The 20,128-nt window shown below is 36.5% G+C and overlaps 1 protein-coding gene across 1 annotated transcript in view; it reads left to right on the top strand.

Annotated features, from left to right (window-relative positions):
- The first annotated feature begins 7,722 nt into the window (after positions 1–7,722).
- Positions 7,723–20,128, top strand: part of CNTN6 (contactin 6) — a 176,730-nt gene continuing 164,324 nt past the window's right edge. Inside the window, 2 exon segments of the mRNA XM_040246391.1 lie at positions 7,723–7,861; positions 14,063–14,238. Coding sequence (XP_040102325.1) covers positions 14,097–14,238 — 142 coding nt within the window. The 5' untranslated portion in view covers positions 7,723–7,861; positions 14,063–14,096.

Here is a 20,128-nt window from a genome sequence, read left to right on the forward strand (position 1 = left end):
GGTATTACTTTGACATAAGGATAGTGGGGTTCCCTGGTGGCTCAGATGGCAAGAAGATACCCTGAACAGGAAATGGCTACCCACTCCAGTATTCTGTCCTGGAAAATTCCATGGACAGAGGAGCCTGGTAGGCTACAGTCCATGGGGTCACAAAGAATAAGACACAACTGAGCACTCATGTACCATACCCAGTTTTTTTTTTTAGTTCAATAAAAGTAAAAATAAAACAAAGAAAAAATGAGAATTTTGAATATTCAATAAATGATTTGAAACAACAAAGATACACTTTTTTCCCTTAAAACTTTCCTGCAAAGATAAAAGACACACTGAATAATACTGAGAGCAAAATGCTTATGTATTTTAAAATATATATATATATATACATACACACATGTTCTCTAATTTTGAAATTATGAAAGAAGATGATATTATCACTCACACACTTCAGACCATAGTCCTTTACCCATCCCTCTTTTTCTATTTATACTGTTATTTTAACATTATCCACGTTTATGGCATTCATATTCTGTTCTCTAACTAAAACCAACATGTTTCTTAAGTAGTTTTATATTTGAATGTACTCAATGTGCATACTATTTTGCCTTCATTCTTGATACTTGTTTATTGGTTTATTTTTAGTTGGATGAAATTCATTATTAAGTAATTTCATCAAAAGTGGTCATTTATGTTATATTCCCAGGGTTTTTGTTTGTTTCTTTTTTGACGGTAAAGTGTGTTGAATGCCGTTAGATTTGGAAGGTATGTCAGTGGATGATAATAGTCATATCACTCTTTTATTCAGAATACTGTAGCTTTTCCCTCACTGTCTTCTGGCACAGAATGCTAATGCTACTGTTATAAAATCTGAGATTAATAGGATTTTCTCTTTCACTCTTTTAAGCAATTTTCTTTTTCAGCATGGTGTTCTTGAAAAGTCTTGAAAACTTTGAAGATAAGTCACTTAACTAACACATGCAACTAACACACAGGCTTTGGTGTAAAGTGTTCTCTCCAAAATGTCTCTGGAATGTGGTATATCTTTTCAATTTGGAATTTTCTTGATATCTTTCAAAAGATTTGTTTGATTGTCTCTCTCAGTGACATCAAGATGATCTTTTATCTATCTTTTTTTATATGTTACTTTCTCTTCAATTGTTTTATCTGTGTTTTTCATTATAGTTATCTCTAATCTTTTTGACAGTAATTCAACTTTTAGGAGGTATCTGTTTGGGTTTTTTTTTGCCCATTTTAGTTGGTTTATTCGTTCTTTAATACTGCTGTTTGGGTTGGATCTTTTATGTATAAGTTACATCCTAATTTATCTGATTCTATAGTTTCTTTTTTTCATCTTGACATTGAGTTATGTTTTTTTGAATTCATGTTCTTACTCTACAGCATGAAACAATTTTGAGAAATTTCCTAAGGTTCAGTCGGTTCAGTTCAGTTGCTCAGTCGTGTCCGACTCTTTGTGACCCCATGAACCTTGAGTTATATTTTCTGCTACATTGGATATATTGTCTATCTTTGGCATGTTGTATGTTTGATTTTTATTGTTGCAACATATTTTCCTACTTACTATTTCATTTATTTTCATATGCTCATACTTGACAAACTATGTACTGACAATTTATTTATTCCTTGCAGAGAGGGTTTTTTTTTTTTTTTTTTAAACTTTCTTCTCAACATATTAGAGACCTGTTTGTTTTCTTCCTCTGAGTTCCATTTTGGAGGCCAGATACCCACATATCATGAATACTCATACTTTGTACCCTGAGGGAATATTGTGGGAAGTTCAGCCTTTATTAAACCGTGTGGGTGCTTCTCTCTATTTAAGATTATCTTTACGCAGCAAGATTATTTGTGGAAGAGTCATAGGTGCTTTTTATTGGAGAAATGCATCATTTTTCATTTGGGCTTCAGAGATTTTATAAAGTGAGTATATAGGCATGAAGCTATTGGCTTGTGAGACAGAGTTAGTTTACTATTCATGCTTCTCAGCTTCACTCTTTTTTTTTTTTTTCTCCAGGAGCCCTGGAGTAAAGGGCTGGAGAAAGAAGCCCTTCAAACCGAAGAGAAAAAAATTAAAATACCCTATGCATGTACGTGGGCTTCCCTGGTAGCTCAGTGGTAAAAAAAATTTTACCTTCCAATGCAGTAGATATGAATTCAATCTCAGGATGAAGAAGAACCCTGGAGAAGGAAATGGCAACCCACTCCAGTATTCTTGCTTGGGAAATCCCGTGGACAGAGGAGCCTGGCAGGCTACAGTTCATGGGGTCACACAGAGTTGGACAAGACCTAGCAACTAAATAATAACAATGCATGCATATATAAATCTACTTATCTCCAGAATTTGAGGTTGTTAAGAGAATTCTCAGAATTTTGTTGCTTCACCAGTAAATCTCTCAACAGTTGGGGAGAACATTAAGGAGTCAAAAATCCTTTTGCCTCTCTGAGCCTGGACAAACCCTTCTTATTTCACAAATGATTTTTTCTATCGTTTCTTTATTTTGATTATTTACAAGTCAGTGGCATTGGGATTTGTCCCTTTTCTTATTGATACTTCAAACAACAAAAAAGAAAATTTTATTTGAGCCTAATTTGAGGATTATAACCTGGGAAGACCATCTCAGAAAGCTGTGAGAACTGTTCTGCCCCTAGAAGTCAAGGAAGAGTTGTACAAGCTTTTTGAGACTGAAAGCTGCTCATCAAATGCTGCATTATTGACAGCTTACATAGCCCACATCTAAGCATCATTTTGGTGGGTCATGTGGCCCCTTAAAAGATCAAGAATGAATGTTACCTTTTAAGCAGCTGTCTTGTTGGTGCTGGGAGAACATTGCTCTTTAGGGTTGAGCAGGTATTTCTGCTGATGGAGGAGGTTTGCTCGATGCTAATGCAGATACACAGTGCACAAGCAGGAGAGAGAGGAGGCCAAAGGGGAGAGAGAAAAAAAAAATTCTTAAATTGTTTTGTCTTGCCATAAAATGTGAATTTTTATTTCACAATTTCTCCTGTTGATCATCAGTCTTTTGATAGAAAGCATTATGTGATCAAATATTTGGCCCATTGAAGCTAGGGTGGCTGCTTGCCTTTCCCAGTGTGCATCATATCCCTCAATGCTGGGTGCTAACAGCCTGATTCTCTCTGGTGGCTTATACTAGCAGAATGTTCAGCAAGGGTTTATGGCCAATTCTAGGTAAAGCAATAAGAGACTTAAGCCAGTTTCCTTGCATGTGCATTGTGCATTGCCCATTATTTTATAGGCCACATTAGAGGTGATCTACAGTTTCAAGTTGTTTAGACATCATTATCCTAGTACAAGCAGATGACACACAGTGTGAAAGGCAAGAAACTACCACTTTATAATTCCACAAACTTTAACTTAAATTGGTAGTCAGAACAACAATATCATTAGTAAAGGTCTAATCCCCAAATCCTCCTGAATCAAACTGTTTTCCTAATATTTCCCCTACTGAAGAAATAGGATGGTTCAGAGCAGAAATCTCACTTTAGGGTCATAAGATGAGTTAACAAGTATTGTGGCCCAGATCTTGCTAATTTCTGTTTGTTATTTACTCATTTTTATAATTCCTTGCTCATTTCATTAAGCACTGGAATAAGAAAAGTCTGTTTCAACTTACTCTTTCCCAATCAACTTTTATAGCAACACAATAATGTAAGACTTAGTATTGCTACTTGTAGTTCAGAGTTAAGTAACTCATCCAGCATTATATAACTAGCAGCTAACTAGCATTTCTCTGGTGGATCAGACAGTAAAGAATCGACCTGCAATGTGGGAGACCTGGGTTCAGTCCCTGGGTTGGGAAGATTCCCTGGAGAAGGGAATGGCTACCCACTCCAGTATTCTGGCCTGGAGAATTCCATAAACAGAGGAGCCTGGAAGGCTACAGTCCATGGGATTGCAAAGAGTCAGGCATGACTGAGTGACTTTCACAGGACAGGAACTAACGAGGCTGGAATGAAAACCCCCATATGTCTGCTATTTTAGGTAAATAATGGAATTTAATAAAATTACAAATTTAAGATAAAGTTAGAGAGTTAATTTATTATACCTGGGTGCAAATATTTTGGAAGAAAGATACGGATCTAAGTGGATGGTGAAAAAAGTGAGGAGAGAATCAAGATGCCTAGGTTTGATTTCTTTCTATCTCTCAAAGCTGATGATGAATTTGGAAAAGATGATTCAACTTCCTGGGTTTTAGTTTTCTTGAGTGCAATAATAATATGGATGATGATGACAATAATGATGGTAATTTTCTTAGTCTGATGACTATTATTCACTTGTACCAGGCACAATGTGATAAACTTTATAAGTAGCATGTCATCAAATCTCAAAATAACCATTTGATATATATATTCTATTTTATCAATGAAGATACTGCAAATTTCACAAATCCACTAAAGCCCATTTGATTTAAGGGCATATGATATAAACCATTAGTTCTATTATCTTTCCAAACCAAGAAGTCTGGCCTGAATGGTCTTTAAAATATCTACCAAATTTGAGATTATCGCCAGCTACAGTAGGTATCAGAGGAAATGAGCATGCTCCTACATGACCCTCAGGTACAACTAGTAGAGTTCTGGACTGGATGTCCTTAAATTAAATCTTAATATGATGATGTTTTTGCTTTATGTGTTCATTTGCAGATTAAAAAAAACACAGAATTTCTCTTAAACCATGAGTACTAAACTCTTCCTCTCCTTTCCCCACATACTTTTCTTTCTTAAAAATTCAGTTCAGATGTCCTGAAGTGGAGATAGGTAATGTGAGCATCCACATGAATGTGGAAGATGAGCACAATAGCAGCCCATATGTTAGATACTGAGAGGAGTGAGATAGGCATGCATGCAGGGCAAAGGGGGAGTGCAGGAGTGGCCCTGTGGAGTGGCAGAGCCGAAAAGGGCACACCCTTAGTGGGCTGGTCTAACAATAAATATCAGAGTCTGGGAAGCCTGAAGAGGGTCCCATTGCCAAGAGAAGGTGGTAAAAGTAGAAACCTGCAATCTGGTACTGGAGTCAAGCAAAGTAAGGACTGAATCTCCACAATGAAAGGACATTCCTGTGCAAGGTGTTAGATCCTACACAAGGATGTGAAAGTTATCCACTTTGGAATATGACCATGCGCACAGTGTCAGAGGTCAAGTGTAATGAAACAGAGCCTCTACACAGGAAAGAGACCCTGCACAGGGTCAGCACCTGAGTGAGGTGAGGAGGCAAGAGACAGCTCAACAAGGGGTCACAGGGCAGGTATGGGAATAAAACTTGCAGCAGGCATCACAATCTGTACAGGGTGAGGAGGAGCTCCATAAAGGGGAGAAGTTGGTGACAGTAATGGGCGGTTGTCACATATAGAGAGATTGAACAAATGCATAAATACTTTGAGAACTGTGGAAACCAGGGTTATCATGGCTGGAATAGGAAGTTAAAAATATAGACAGAAAAAAAAAATAAACCTAGGACAAACTCACTATGAATTACCACAGACTCTGGTGTGGACTCTAAACACATACACACATCCATCTATTTATTTATCTATCTATCGATCGATCTATGTGTACATATGTGCATGTGTATGGGCTTCGTGGTGGCAGCAGTGGTGGCTCCATGATAAAGCATCCACCTATCAATGCAAGAAACATAGGTTTGATCCCTGGGCCAGGAAGACCCCCTGGTGAAGGACATGGCAACCCAAGCCCACTCCAGTATTCTTGCCTGGGAAATCCAAAGACAGAGGAGCCTGGCAGGCTACAGTCCATGGGGTTGCAAGAGTCTGGCATGACTTAGCAACTAAAGAACTCACGTATGTAAAATTATACATATACATACTTACATGCATTCATATACATATAATATATAAAACCTACACACAAACACATACACATTCACACACACATGCACATATTGAAAGGTCCTCAGAGCAAAAACACCTCAATGAGTACACTTAGCATCCAGATCATGGTTTCTAAATACCATTCTCTAATTTAAAAAAATGAAATTTTCTTAGAAAAAAAGACCACTTTGATGGCTGGAACAGGAAAACTGTAAGATGATTCTGAAACACTTGTACCAGAAAGTAAGGAAGAGAACAAAGAATAACAAGCACATGTCAAAAAGATGAAGAAACCAGCTTGAATAGGCTCCTGCTGGCCGAAACAGTGAAACTTTGGGCATCAAAGTAGTCATGAATTATAACTTCCTTTATGTAATAATAAATAACTTCCTTTATTTAATAAAAAGTCCTTATTTAATAAAATAAGAAGCTATGAATTCACACTGAAAGAGCAGATCATACTGATAGAAATATATAAATAAAAATTAAATTCTCAATAAGGAACAGTATATTTACATTGTCTCAAAGTCTGTAACCACAAAATGCTTACTAGTTATAAGGGGAAGGGGAGGTAATTTCATAGTGGAGAGGATTCGCAGGCGATACCTTAAGCTGAGTGCCAAAGAATTGATGCTTTTGAACTGTGGTGTTGGAGAAGACTCTTGAGAGTCCCTCAGACTGCAAGGAGATCCAACCAGTCCATTCTGAAGGAGATCAACCCTAGGATTTCTTTGGAAGGAATGATGCTAAAGCTGAAACTCCAGTACTTTGGCCACCTCATGCAAAGAGTTGACTCATTGGAAAAGACTCTGATGCTGGGAGGGGTTGGGGGCAGGAGGAGAAGGGGACGACAGAGGATGGGATGGCTGGATGGCATCATTGACTCAAGGGACGTGAGTCTGCGTGAACTCCGGGAGTTGGTGATGGACAGGGAGGCCTTGCGTGCTGCGATTCATGGGGTCGCAAAGAGTCGGACACGACTGAGAGACTGAACTGAACTGAACCTTAACCAGTGATCAAAGTTAACTTCAGCAGAAATGAGACAAACAGAAGTCCTGCACCATTTGATAGGATGCTATCTGAAGCACACAACATTCCTGAATCTAATCATAATTAAACAGCAGACACAGGGAAACACCGTTTGCGGGAGGGGAATGGAGGGACAGGAGGGCAAGACAATGTGATCAGTAAACTCTGAATGGTGGGGAGTGTTTTCTTTTCATGGTGATAATTTTAAAAATAAGAGCCAGTTTTTACACTGCTTTAATTATCTTTAAACAAACAAACAAACAAATCTTTATAGACCCTTTTTATTACCCATATTTTCAGCATACAGCTCCTACGAGGACCCTGATCCTGTTGTCCCTTAGACAAGCCTAAATTGAGTGAAACTTAACCAAATCAGTGCCTTGTAATTTTCGAAGTTACCAGGTGAGGAAAATCAAGTGAAAACAGAAAGTGTTCAATTAATACCTTCAAGGAGACTAAAAAGAGAAAACAATAAATGAAATCTATGATTCTCTGCTGGATCTTTTTGCTATAAAGGATTTTATCAAGAAAAACAGAGAAAGGGGACTGACAGTTAGATGCTAGTGTTGAAACAATGTCAATTCCTTGATTTTGATCATTTTATTGTGTCCTTTATAAAAAATAGAAACTGATTCATTTAGGATACTGTGGCATGTTTGCAAAGCTACTCTTAAATGGTATAGGAAGAAAATTATTTGTACCATTCTTGAAACTTTCCATATGTTTGAGATTGTTTCAAGATGAAATACTTTTAAAAATATCTATTTACTTGATGTCTAATACTGTTTGCATTCAAAACAGGGTCAAGTATTTTCCACGTGGTGTAATTTTTCTTTTCTTTTTCCAGGTGATGGTGGCTTGAGCCCTCCTATTTTTACCCAAGAACCACAAGATGCTATTTTTCCTTTGGATTTGTCAAAATCTGAAATAATCCTGAATTGTGCTGCTAATGGTTACCCATTACCTCATTATAGGTAAATTTCTACTTCTGAGCACCATGCTGTTTTTATTTTTCTTTGTTTTCGGGGTAAAGTATACACACAATTTATTGTTGTTGTTGTTGCTTAGTGGCTAAGTTGTGTCCAACTCTTTGCAAATCCATGGACTCCTCTGTAGTAGTCTACCAGGCTCCTCTGTGCTTGGATTTACCAGGCAAGGATACTGGAGTGGGTTGCCATTTCCTAATTCAGGGGATCTTCCTGACCCAGGGGTTAAACCCATGTCTCTTGCATTGGTAGGTGGATTCTTTACCACTGAGCTGCCAGCAAAGCCCATATACACCATAAAATGACCTAATTTGAAGTGTGTAGCTCAACGAATTTTTACATAGGTATACAGCTGTGTTGGAGAATGGCATGGCAACCCACTCCAGTATTCTTGCCTGGAGAGTTCCCATGGACAGAGGAGCCTAGCAGGCTGCAGTCCATGGGGTCACAAAGAGTCATACACAACTGAGCAACTAAGCACAGCACAGCACATTCAGCTGTGTGTCCACCACTCAGATGAAGATAGACATTTTTGGTACCCTAAAGTATCCTCTCATGCCACTTGCCAAGTGATAATTATCCCACCCTCATCTTCCAGCAACCACTCTTGTAACTTGCTGGTTAGATTTGCTTAGAGCTGTTATTCTTGAGATTGGGTCTATGTTACAGTGAGAATTGAAAAAGAATGAAAGAAAAAGGAAGGAAGGGAAGGGAGAAAAAAAGAATGAAGGAAGGAGGGAGGGAATGAAGGAATATAGGAAGAAAGAAAAAAATAAGAGAAAGGACAGGAAAAGATTTGTTTCCCCAATTTGGAAGAGATTGCAAAGAGCAAGTTAAAGGAATTAATCCAGATTGAAACATTTTTTATCAGACCAATTTCTGTGACTCCACTGACACATCCCATCACCCAAAAAGAATTGGTTTTAGAAAAAATATACTGAAGACAGCCATGGATCATCTAAGGCAGAAAAGCAATTTTTATTCTGGGCAACTAGAAAAATACATATTTGTTCCTCACATATTACCTCTGAAAGAATAAGGAAGAAAGGTCTGCAGTGTTTCTGTTCTTAGAATATTACAGTAGAGGCAGAATCTGATTCACATTGTGGGTGGACTTCACAAATATATGCATATATGCATTGTACTTGTGTAAATCTTAAAGATATTGTGTTGGTAAGAATTGCATGTGCAGTGTGAATATAGAGAAAGTAGAATAATATTAAAATGACTATTGTGGCTTTAGGATTTAAAAGCATTTTTTTAAAGTCTTAATTTTTAGTGTGCGCATATGTGCTGAGTCATTTCAGTTATGTCCAGCTCTTTGTGACCCCATGGACTGTGTAGCCCACCAGGTTCCTCTGTCCATGGGATTCTCCAGGCAAGAATACAGTAGTGGATTGCCATGCCCTCCTCCAAGGGATCTTCCTGATCCAGGGATTGAACCTACAACTCTTACGTCTCCTGCATTGTAAATCATCACACACACAAAGCAACAAATTCAGTCCATTTTGGTAAAGAAACAAAACAAACAACAACAATGAAAAAAAACACTGGCTTTTCCTGATTTATATGTTCCATTAAAAATACCATATTTATATACATAATTACTTTGATCTTACGATTATCTAGATTAACTAGCTAAATGACTTAAATATACAAGGTTAAAGACAACTTTCTATCTTGTGTCTCTTATCTTTGTCAAAATAACTTCAGTATTACTTTTTACAACAAAAGAGCTGAAAACTGTGTCTTATTATTTAGGCTTTATTAAGGCTTTTCTATCTTTAGAACACTTCAACCAATGAAGTCCAGCTAGCAGATGAAGATTACTTAGTTTATAAATTGGTCCATCTAGTTCATGGTTGTTTCCTTAAGTAAAAAGCTGTGTTATTTAATTAAAACTTGGCTAAATATAAAAAAGTGACTAACATATTTTTGAAATCACCTAATACTTCAAGTTGAAATTTATTTTTGAGAACTAATTTGATTGTTCCTAAAGATTGATAGAATTTATTAGAGAAGAGGAAAAACATTAAGTCCCTATACAATAAGAAACAATTGTTAAATATAGGTAAGATAGATCAGTCGATTAGTCATGTACTTATATAAAATTTTCTATTGACTTATAACACATGGAAAGATATAATACAGTGGTTCTCAAAACAATTTGCTAATAATACCTGTGAAGAAATACACTGAATCAAGAGATTGCAAATATCAATGTTGTGAAATGGCTTCTGTTGTAACGCTTGTAAATAAAGAGGCTAAAGACAGGCAATCAACGTCTTATTTCCAGTCTCCTTAACCGGGTTTAGCTTATTTATACTATCATGGTATAAAATACTCAAGATGCTTTTAAAAGACAATGAGAAAAAAAAAAGTTTTTAATGCTTAAATGTCAGATTGAGTCCAAGTTTTCTTGATAATAAAGCAAAGGGCAGAGGTATTTCAGACAATGCACATTAGCAACAAAATGTGAAGTTTAGTTTTAATATGACCCTTTTGAACTTAAAATTTATTTTTTAAAAATCCTCATGACCATATTCATTTTAGATTGTGTGTCTGAGTGTGTGTGTGTGTGTGTGTGTGTGAAATAGATGGACACTCTTTATGATTCGGAGTTTAACATTATTTGAAGTTACTTGGGTATAGTGTGAAGCTGTACCAAAAACCCATTGGCTTAGAACCAAGAGTTATCATTTCTAGTCACAGCTCTATCATTACATATATAACCCTGGAATCATGTCTTTCTCCTATCATTGTATCCCTCATCCACAAAGTGAGGGTATGGTTGATTTTAAGGTGTGTTTTATTCCTTTTAGTAAATTCCTTTTAGATAATAAAGTCTCATAAGAGAAAATAAGCAATATTGAAAGCAGAACTTTGGAAACAGTTTAAAAGAAACTTGTCTAAAGTCACTTTCAATTGGAGTCAGTACCTTCATGGACAGAATATCAGTGAAGACAAGATACATGTTAGGCAAAGTTTTCCAGTGGAAAGGTTCACTTTCTATTCTTTTAGAGGCCATGAAACACATGAAAATTAACATCTAACCATACAGCTTTGTTAAAGGAAGGAAAATGGGTTACTAAAAAATAGTACTTGGTTTGGATTGCTTATCCTTAATAAGTCAAGGATATGGTGATGAGATAGTGATGAGCTTAGTTCCAGAGCTCAGAATATATATTTTACTTGGGAAAATGAAGCAACACACACATAAATTATTTTTACATAGGATACACTCTGTCAGAAAAAGTTCTTTGAATGTCATAGAGAATTTCCACCACATGTCCTCTGAACCTGATCACTGGAAAAGTTTCCTTTCTGTGATTTAATCTGCTCGTCACAAAGACATTCTTAAGTTTGGAGAAGCTCTAGGCCTGTGAGTAAAAATCACAAAGGGTGTTACTCTGCCTTACTATTCTTTTTATTCATTTCCTCTCTCGATCTACTTAACAACTTTCTGTGACAAAGCAGGATATTTTTATTGTGCAAGTTTTATAATCAATGGATATGACTTTGGGAGAAATGACTTGGCTAAGCATACAGAACAAAAGAATATCAAAGCTAGGCCTAGGACTCTTTCTATGAGGTCAATGGAACTAAATTTAGTGCACATTAGAATCACCCAAAGAGATGTTAAAATTTTCAGTTTTGTAGCTCTTCATGAATGGGTCCAGAAACAGCACTCCATGTAACTCTAAAGCAAGGCTCAGTTTTGAAAAAAACACTCTCACACACACATATATTATCACAGACTAGCAAACAAATATAGCCCCAGCCATTATATTCTTGACACAGGGCTTAACTGCTTAATAGTGAAGGATGTTCCCCAGAAAAAGGTCAAGATTTTAGTTCAAATCCATTATGTTTTATGGAATTAATATGATATTAAGGCAGATGCTTAAAATAATCTTCTATAGCATATTTCCTAGTTTGCATCATGAGATAATTCTCCTGGGCATGGAATTCTTTCAGTAACACTTGTATGACAATCACTTGAATTCATTAATACTATTTCTCAATTTATTTAAACATATTAATTAGAACAAAGCCCACACCATGAGTTGAACCCCTGATCTATATGCACAGTTTAATAATCATTGTACCATAGTGATTAGAATGATTATGGGGAGAGTGTGAAAAATTCATTTGCTGCAGCTAAGCCAACAACTTTGAATTTGTGTTGAAAAACAATTACTGAGCTTAATTAGGAGCATGTAATGATGACAGCAGTTATTTCAGTGATTGATTTCAAAATTAAAGAAAGGTGGCAAACTAAGTGCGGTATAGCCTTTGCATTGAAAAAGCAAGGGAACACAAAGGTTCAAAGACCATGCCCTGTAAACAAATTATGAAAGACAGTATTATAGTACTGGCAAGGAGAATATTCAAGGCTTCAGATAGGCATAAAAAAAATAATAGTTTTCTCTATTTTCTTCTTCTAATATTGAGAACTAGAAACCGAATAAATTTCTCTAGAAAAAAAAAATTGGCAGATAGTTCAGGCAAATGAAATGTACTATTTTTGACTGTTGTCTTTCAGCTTCCTTTTATTAAAAAGAAGTTGAGGTGCACAAGAACTGGCTAAGTAATTTAAAAGTGACAGTTGGTTCAAGTCCTCTGGATGATTTGATATCCATCATTTCTCATCTTTAACAGGGTGGAAGATACCATAAGCCTGTATTTCTCTTCTACTGTTGTAGACATTTGCCAGACTTTTTTCATGGGATGTTTTAGAATTCTAAAAAAGTCAATGACATTTGGAATAATTCTATAAAATGTCATTCCTTTCTTACAATTAGCTACCCGCACAAAACTATTTTTAATATGACCTTAGCATGAACGGAAGAATCTGCAGAGCTCGCATAAACCCGAAAGAAACAAGATATACAAACTGTCTTTATTTCACAGGAAGAGGCATTCACTTGTTTTTCTGACTGATTATCTTAACTCAATATTTTAAAATATATCTCTTTTCTTAAATGGTTTATATTACTACACAAAGCTAGTGCCCTAGAAATGTATATGTTTGAATGTGTAATATTCTGATTTCAAAATGTCTGACTATTTTGATGGAAGTAAGGGGTTGCAGGGAGAAGGCAATGGCACCCTACTCCAGTACTCTTGCCTGGAAAATCCCATGGATGGAGGAGCCTGGAAGGCTGTAGTCCATGGGGTCGCTAAGGGTAGGACACAACTGAGTGACTTCACTTTCACTTTTCACTTTCATGCATTGAAGAAGGAAACGGCAACCCACTCCAGTGTTCTTGCCTGCAGAATCCCAGGGACAGGGGAGCCTGGTGGGCTGCCATCTCTGGGGTTGCACAGAGTCAGACACTACTGAAGTGACTTAGCAGCAAGGGGTTGCAAGCTGGAGGAAGTGGGTCTATTAAAGATAACAAATGGGTATTCATTCATCTTAAAATAATAAAACATAATTTCTAAATCATCTAATACTTCTTTGAAAATAAATATAACTGTTAGGATTTTCTGATACTTCCTTAATGTTCTAAAAGATTGTTGACTACTAGGTAAGCCGAGAAGTTTTTTCAGCCTAAAATGAAAACCTCTCAAACTGCATTTGTTTTGTTAAGGTATAATTTTAGTTTGGCATTTCTAAGTACTGTTGAAATATTTTCAGCATGATTAATTTTCCAAGTAAGAAACTATTGGAGACAATCATGTTCTAAAGTAGTCAGGTTATTTTTGTTTTGTTATCAACCTCAAATTGGCATTGTAAAGTCTTTGCTGGCTTTCTTTGTGCCATTCTAATATATTCTTCTTGGACTTCATGTCTAAATCATTTTTGACATTCAATTTTGCAGTATCAGTTGTGGGTGTTCAGGTATGGTATATATTATTTGAAAAGCTGTTAAGGAATAAGATGGCCAGGGTTATTGACTGAATGTCTACTTTTTATTTCTTATGTCAAGAGTTCTGTTGCCTTTCTGTACAGGTTTTGGTGAATGTTTGTAATTTGTAAAGAGTAGAAGATCTTTCAAATAATCTAGTTATTGATATTATGAGCTCAAGAAGACAATTATCTTCAGTGAAACTGGTAGGATGTGTCCACATGTAACCATATTTTGTTTTAACAGTCTCAGGAATTGCAAATGTATGTTGTTTAAATCAGTAGTGGTCAACTCTGATTTTGGAGGCATAATTTGATTTTTTTTTCCTTTGAAGGTGGAAGCAAAATGGCGCAGATATTGATTTTACTATGAGCTATCACTACAGGTTGGATGGAGGCAGTTTGGCAATCAGCAGCCCTCGCACAGATCAAGATATTGGCACGTACCAGTGCCTGGCCACCAATTCTCTGGGAACAATTCTGAGTCAGAAGGCAAAGCTCCAATTTGCATGTGAGTTTGTGAGGAAAATCTATAATCTTTGTGTTTCTGAAAATATATTCTTATTATAACCATAGTAGAAAAAAGCTAACTTTGCCAATCACATGCTCTTTGAGAGCAAACATGAATTTATAGAGGTAAAAAGTTTTAACAGTGTGCATTTTGTGAATTCAGACTCCTGGGGATAGTTGAATCTGTTTCAAAAAAAAAAAAAAAAAGGCGGAAAATATCAGTATTATTGTATTTTGTGAATTATGTTTAGAAACATCTCTGACAGTTCTAGATATACATATTCAGATAAAGATTATATATATATCCTTTTTCCTTCTTCTTTTGCATTGGGCATTAATGTGAAGGACACACGAACAAAAGAAAGCAAAGATATTTTTGGGGGGGAGGAAAGCTTTCTTCCAGGAAAAGTGATCATACATCTGCAGTTTGATGCAGGTGGAAATAAAGTGGTTGCCAAAGGCAGACTTTATATTAACTGTAACAATGTCCAACTGCGTCACATAAATGTCATCCAAATAATTACCTTGGTGACATTTGGGGACATTAGCAGATGAACAATAGACATATTGCTTCTTATAGTGTTTATATATAGTGTTTCCAGGGACTGAAATGTTTCATATTGGATCCAGGGAAAGCCTTGTTTGAAAGTAATTACATTTGTTGATGTGGATGAAGCAGAAGCCTTACATCTTTCCCTTTATACCCCCTCTGCCATGCGACTCCCACTCACGCCCTCCTCAGAGGATGTACCAGGGACCAAAGAGTGAGAAGCTACTCTTTGGGACCCTGATGAATAGGTCTATCCTTCTGTTATTTTGAAAAAGTAACTATTTTTAAATCTACAGAATAAAATACATATCCAAAACCCAACTTGTAGAACTGTTGCAGGAAGGAGGACCCCTTCCAGGGCCTGAAAATGGGCTCTTGTCAAACACTCTGAAATGAATTGTCCGAGGAGACACATGTGCTGACAAAGCAAGAGACTTTATTGGAAAAGGGCACCGGAGCAGAGAGCAGCAGGGTAAGGGAACCCAGGAGAATAGCTCTGTCACATGGCTTGTAGCCTCAGGTTTTATGGTGATGGGATTAGTTTCCAGGTTGTCTTTAGCCAGTCACTCTAACCCAAGAGTCCTTCCTGGTGGTGCATGACTTGTTCAGCCAGGATGAATGCCAGAGAGAAGGATTCTGGGAGGTGGTTGGACATGTGGTGTCTCATTTTGACCTTTCCCAAACTCTTCCAGTTGGTGGAGGCTTATTAGTTCCGTGTTCCTTACCAGGACCTCTTGTCATAAAACAACTCATGCAAATGATTACTGTGGTGTCTGACCAGGGTGGGTGGTTTCAATCAGTGTGCTTCCCCTAACAGAACTACTTTAATCATCAGTAGACATATAAATTTGGAGTATGAAATGGCAACCTACTCCAGTATTCTTTCCTAGGAGATCCCATGGACAGAGGAGTCTAGCAGCCTACTCCGTGGTGTCACAAGAGTCAGACATGACTTAGCAACTAAACTTACCACCACAACCACCATTATATAAATTAATAATTAGGTCTGTTTCTCATTGCAAGTCTTGTGTTCCAAAGATACCTAGCTCCACACAAAGCTCCCCTATGTTAACCATTCTGCGAATGGCCTTGTTTCTGAATATGTATACAGATACACTCAGAAATAAATATATATGTATATAAGTATGTGTGTATAAATGTGCTGCTGCTAAGTCACTTCAGTTGTGTCCGACTCTGTGCGACCCCATAGACGGCAGCCCACCAGGCCCCCTGTCCCTGGGATTCTCCAGGCAAGAATACTGGAGTGGGTTGCCATTTCCTTCTCTAGTGCATGAAAGTGAAAAGTGAAAGTGAAGTCGCTCAGTTGTGTCCAGCCCTCAGCGACCCCATGGACTGCAGCCTTCCAGGCTCCTTCATCCATGGGATTTTCCAGGCAAGAGTACTGGAGTGGGGTGCCATTGCCTTCTCTGGGTATAAATGTGCATGTGATTATAAATATACACACATGTACATATATGTATGTGGTCCTCTACATACACACATACACACATGTATACATATACACAAGCGTTGCTAAGTATATCTGAATGTATTTATATCTTTAGAAAACAAAGGATAATGCAAAATCTTACAGGGCTAGCTAAATGGAATATAAAAAAATGCTGGTGGCTGTTCCCAACCTGAGATTGAATTCAAGTCTCCTGAATTGCAGGTGGATTCTTTACTGTCTGAACCACCAGGGGAGCCCCATTTGAAACTTAGGGTAAAGATAATCACAATACTTGATTTCTACATTTCAGCTAAGACCATCACTTGTAAAAACAATAGTGAACAAAATATTGATGAAGACTTATTTTACAGAAGTAAACAATTGCTCCACAGGCTTTGAAAGACTCTGCCAAAATAATGTATTTTTTTTCACTTGAATAGAAGATGACCCTAGGAGATATACATGGTCAGATTGCATAAAAATAAATTTAATAAATTTGATTTTCTGGTAAAGGAAATCCCATAGAGCATATTAATTTGCTACACCTGGTGTTTCTCCAGAGTTATGGATTCTATCCATTCTTGAAAATAACTGAATACCTATGATGAAAGTTAATGCACTGTGCTTTATATGGCCATATATTTCCTTCTCTTTGTTCCCCCTTTTAAATGAAAAATTTGTATTTTTAATTTCCAAATTATTCTTTTACTTATTTTTCTGCTTTAAAAATGTGTAACTGGAAGTTTTTGTAAGTTAAAACATAACTTCTATTTGCTAAAAAAAAAAAGAGGAAATATTTAAAATTCAGAAAAAAAATTATGCTTTCATTTGGATGAATGAGGAAAATCAGTTCTTCTATCCTTGCTGACTTTCCTGTCTCTTCATAAAGTTTTCTTTTTGGGGAGTTGAAAGTATATGACTGTTGTTCCCTAAAAGCATTTCTATTACTATTCATGGAGGAAGAAGGTCTACATCCATTAGCTGATCTTTCTCCTGCAGACTTAAAGGGTCTTAGGTTTCAAGTCTTAAACTTGAAAAAACAAAACAAACAAACAAGAAAGAATCAGATCATTCTGCCTTTTCTGTCCAGTAACTATAACAGTGTCTTGCCTGAAATGTTCCCTATTCTTTCCATGGAGAGATTTGGTTGAGTTTATCTCTGCTGACTTGAATCAACTCTAAAAACAACCAACACTTTTTAATCACCTATAAAGTATCTCCTTTTCTTTCCTAAATCTCATAAGTACTCTTGCCAGCTTACTTAAGTCAGTTGTTCATTCCAAGTAGTAAAGAATTTATTTTAAAAATGTGAAAAATACCACCTCTAGCTTTGTCACTGCTATTACACAACTCCGAATGACCTATTTCGAACAAATGTGCATAAAGATCTTAAAAATAAATCAAAAGGTGTTAATAACTTACAGTCCAGGAGACTCCGTTTACAAATTCTTTCTTCTAATCTCATTTAAGGTACACAGGATATTAGTTTTGCAAAATAGATTTTCTGAAATTTCACCCAAAGAGATTACATTTGTATACACGTTGAAATCTGCACATAATCTTAGAAATAAGGTTACTTTTCCAAAAAGAGAGGAGGGGGGAGAGAGATAGACAGAGAAAATGAAGATACAGAGAAAGGAGTGGCAGAAAGCAGAAGAGAGAACAAAATAGAAGGGAACTATCCAATAAAAAAATTTGTTTTTCTATGAAAACATCTTAAATATCACTAATCAGTATGCAAATACAAATCAAAACAAGAAAACACTACTTCATACTCATTAAGGTGGCTATTACCAAAAAAAGCAAAACAAATAAACAACAACAAAAATATCCACAGAGAATAACAAGTGTTGGCAAAGGTGTGGAAAAATTGAAACCCTTCTGCATTACTGGTGGGGATGTAAACTCGTACCGCTGCTATGGAATACAGCATGGAGTTCCTTAAAAAATTAAACATAGACTTATCACAACACAATCATTCCACCTCTGGCCATACCTTCAACTTAATCTGAGTTCTCATCACTATCTTCATAAATTTTCAACATTGCCTATTTTACTAGAAAGGCTTTTGTACCTTTCTTAAAATCATAACAATGGTGGTCACATGCTAAAATTTTCCCTACAAACAGACCTGAGTTCAAATTCTATCTCTGTGAAATATCCAGCAGCAGGAAATTAGGCCACCTTTTAACAATATTAAGCCTATTTGTGAAATGTATACAGTGAGAATTACAGCAGAATCCAAAGGAATTAACTGAGTAAAGATGTGAAACCCCTGGTCCCTTATAGGCACTCAGGAAATGGTAACTTTAATTCTTCTGATATTTTCATTTCCTCCCCCAAATTGGCCAAACATCCATATATTTCAAACTGCTACAGTTACTCATAGAAAAATCTAGTTTACATTTCAAAACTTCCTCCAGACCAGTTGTTTTCAAGGCTTTTAAGTGTTTGACATATATTACCTCTTTGAACTGTGGAATAACCATAAGAGGATGATTCTATCATTTCCATTTTACAGATTAGAAGCCTGAGGCTCACTGAGATTGGGACTTTTTAGAAAATATATTGTTAGAGAATCGGTTGTTACTTTAGTATAAAAGTCCAGATTCTACAACAGAAACCAATACAACATTGTAAAACAGTTATGTTCCATTAAAAAAAAAAAATTCAGATTCTAAAACTCATGTCTTTTGTATTAAGGTATTCAGTCCAATTCAAACAGTGCTCACACAGATCAAGTGGGCTTTCGTTGTTTATTTAATAAGCCTTTGACATAATCACTGTTGAAATAATAAGCCATTTCTAAAGGACAGTAAACTTCACATAGGCCTGGTGGTAGATCCCATTGGTGCTGGGTTCAAATCCCCTTTACTGGACAGTGAGCCCAGCTGTTAATGACCACAGCTACCCCTTTTCTTCAACCCATGCCCTACAGCTCCCCATGGGCTCAGGCTGGAGCTAGACAACAGCTGAGACCCCCTTTTGCTTAGCCCCTTCCTATGCCCTATCCATTTCCCTTCAAATGTTTCCTCAATAAATCAACGCAGTTGAACCTCTGCTTCAGGCTTTGCTTCTAAGGAAACCAAAGTAAGACAGACACTAAACATATAAGATATTTGATCTCATTGACAGACAAATTGGGTCCAGAATCTCTATTCATATGAATTTCCATAGGTAAGAGCAAAACTATACTTCAGAATAAAATTGTGTCAACAACTCTGCTTCCCACCAGTTGGCAGTTGTATAGTGCCAGTTTGACCTTCAGAACAAATGAACTATGAACCACCTTTCAGAACCTAACTCATCCATGGGAGAGGCTCCATAGGTAAATGTGTCTAGATAGTTGATGGTTTATATTTGCAACTTCTTTCCTGATGTTCAGCAATTCAAAATCTCCCTTGGAGTTTATTTTAGACTCCGGCCTGTTAGAGTTGCCTTAACTTGAATCATCCCACCACAAAACCATGCAGGAATACAGCCCAAATATTTAAAAAACAAAACCCAAAAAACTCCGTTATAAAATATTCTCCTAAATCTAATCTGTCTTTAAATTGCTATGTTACTCAGGCAAGTTAGTAATCTCTGTTGACTTATTAAAGGTATGTTTTGAATTATTTAATCACAGAAGTTTCCTTCAATTCTTCCACATAAGATTCTGTCATTTCAAATTATCAGGTAGGTTCTTATTTAAGCTCTTTTCTTTTTTCCTCCAAGCAACCTCAACCCTAAAGCAAATGCAGTGAGTGTCTAGTCACCAAAAGCTTCTGTTATCACCCTGGCACTCTTGAATGATAAAACCAGTTTGACTTTATACAAGCTACACATGCAGCTGCTTTGAATTTCTTTTATTTCTCAAGGACTTGGTGGTAAAGGTTGAATGTAGACTTC

This window comes from Oryx dammah, unplaced genomic scaffold (genome assembly GCF_014754425.2).
Source record: "Oryx dammah isolate SB20612 unplaced genomic scaffold, SCBI_Odam_1.1 HiC_scaffold_9, whole genome shotgun sequence".
NCBI lineage: Eukaryota > Metazoa > Chordata > Mammalia > Artiodactyla > Bovidae > Oryx > Oryx dammah.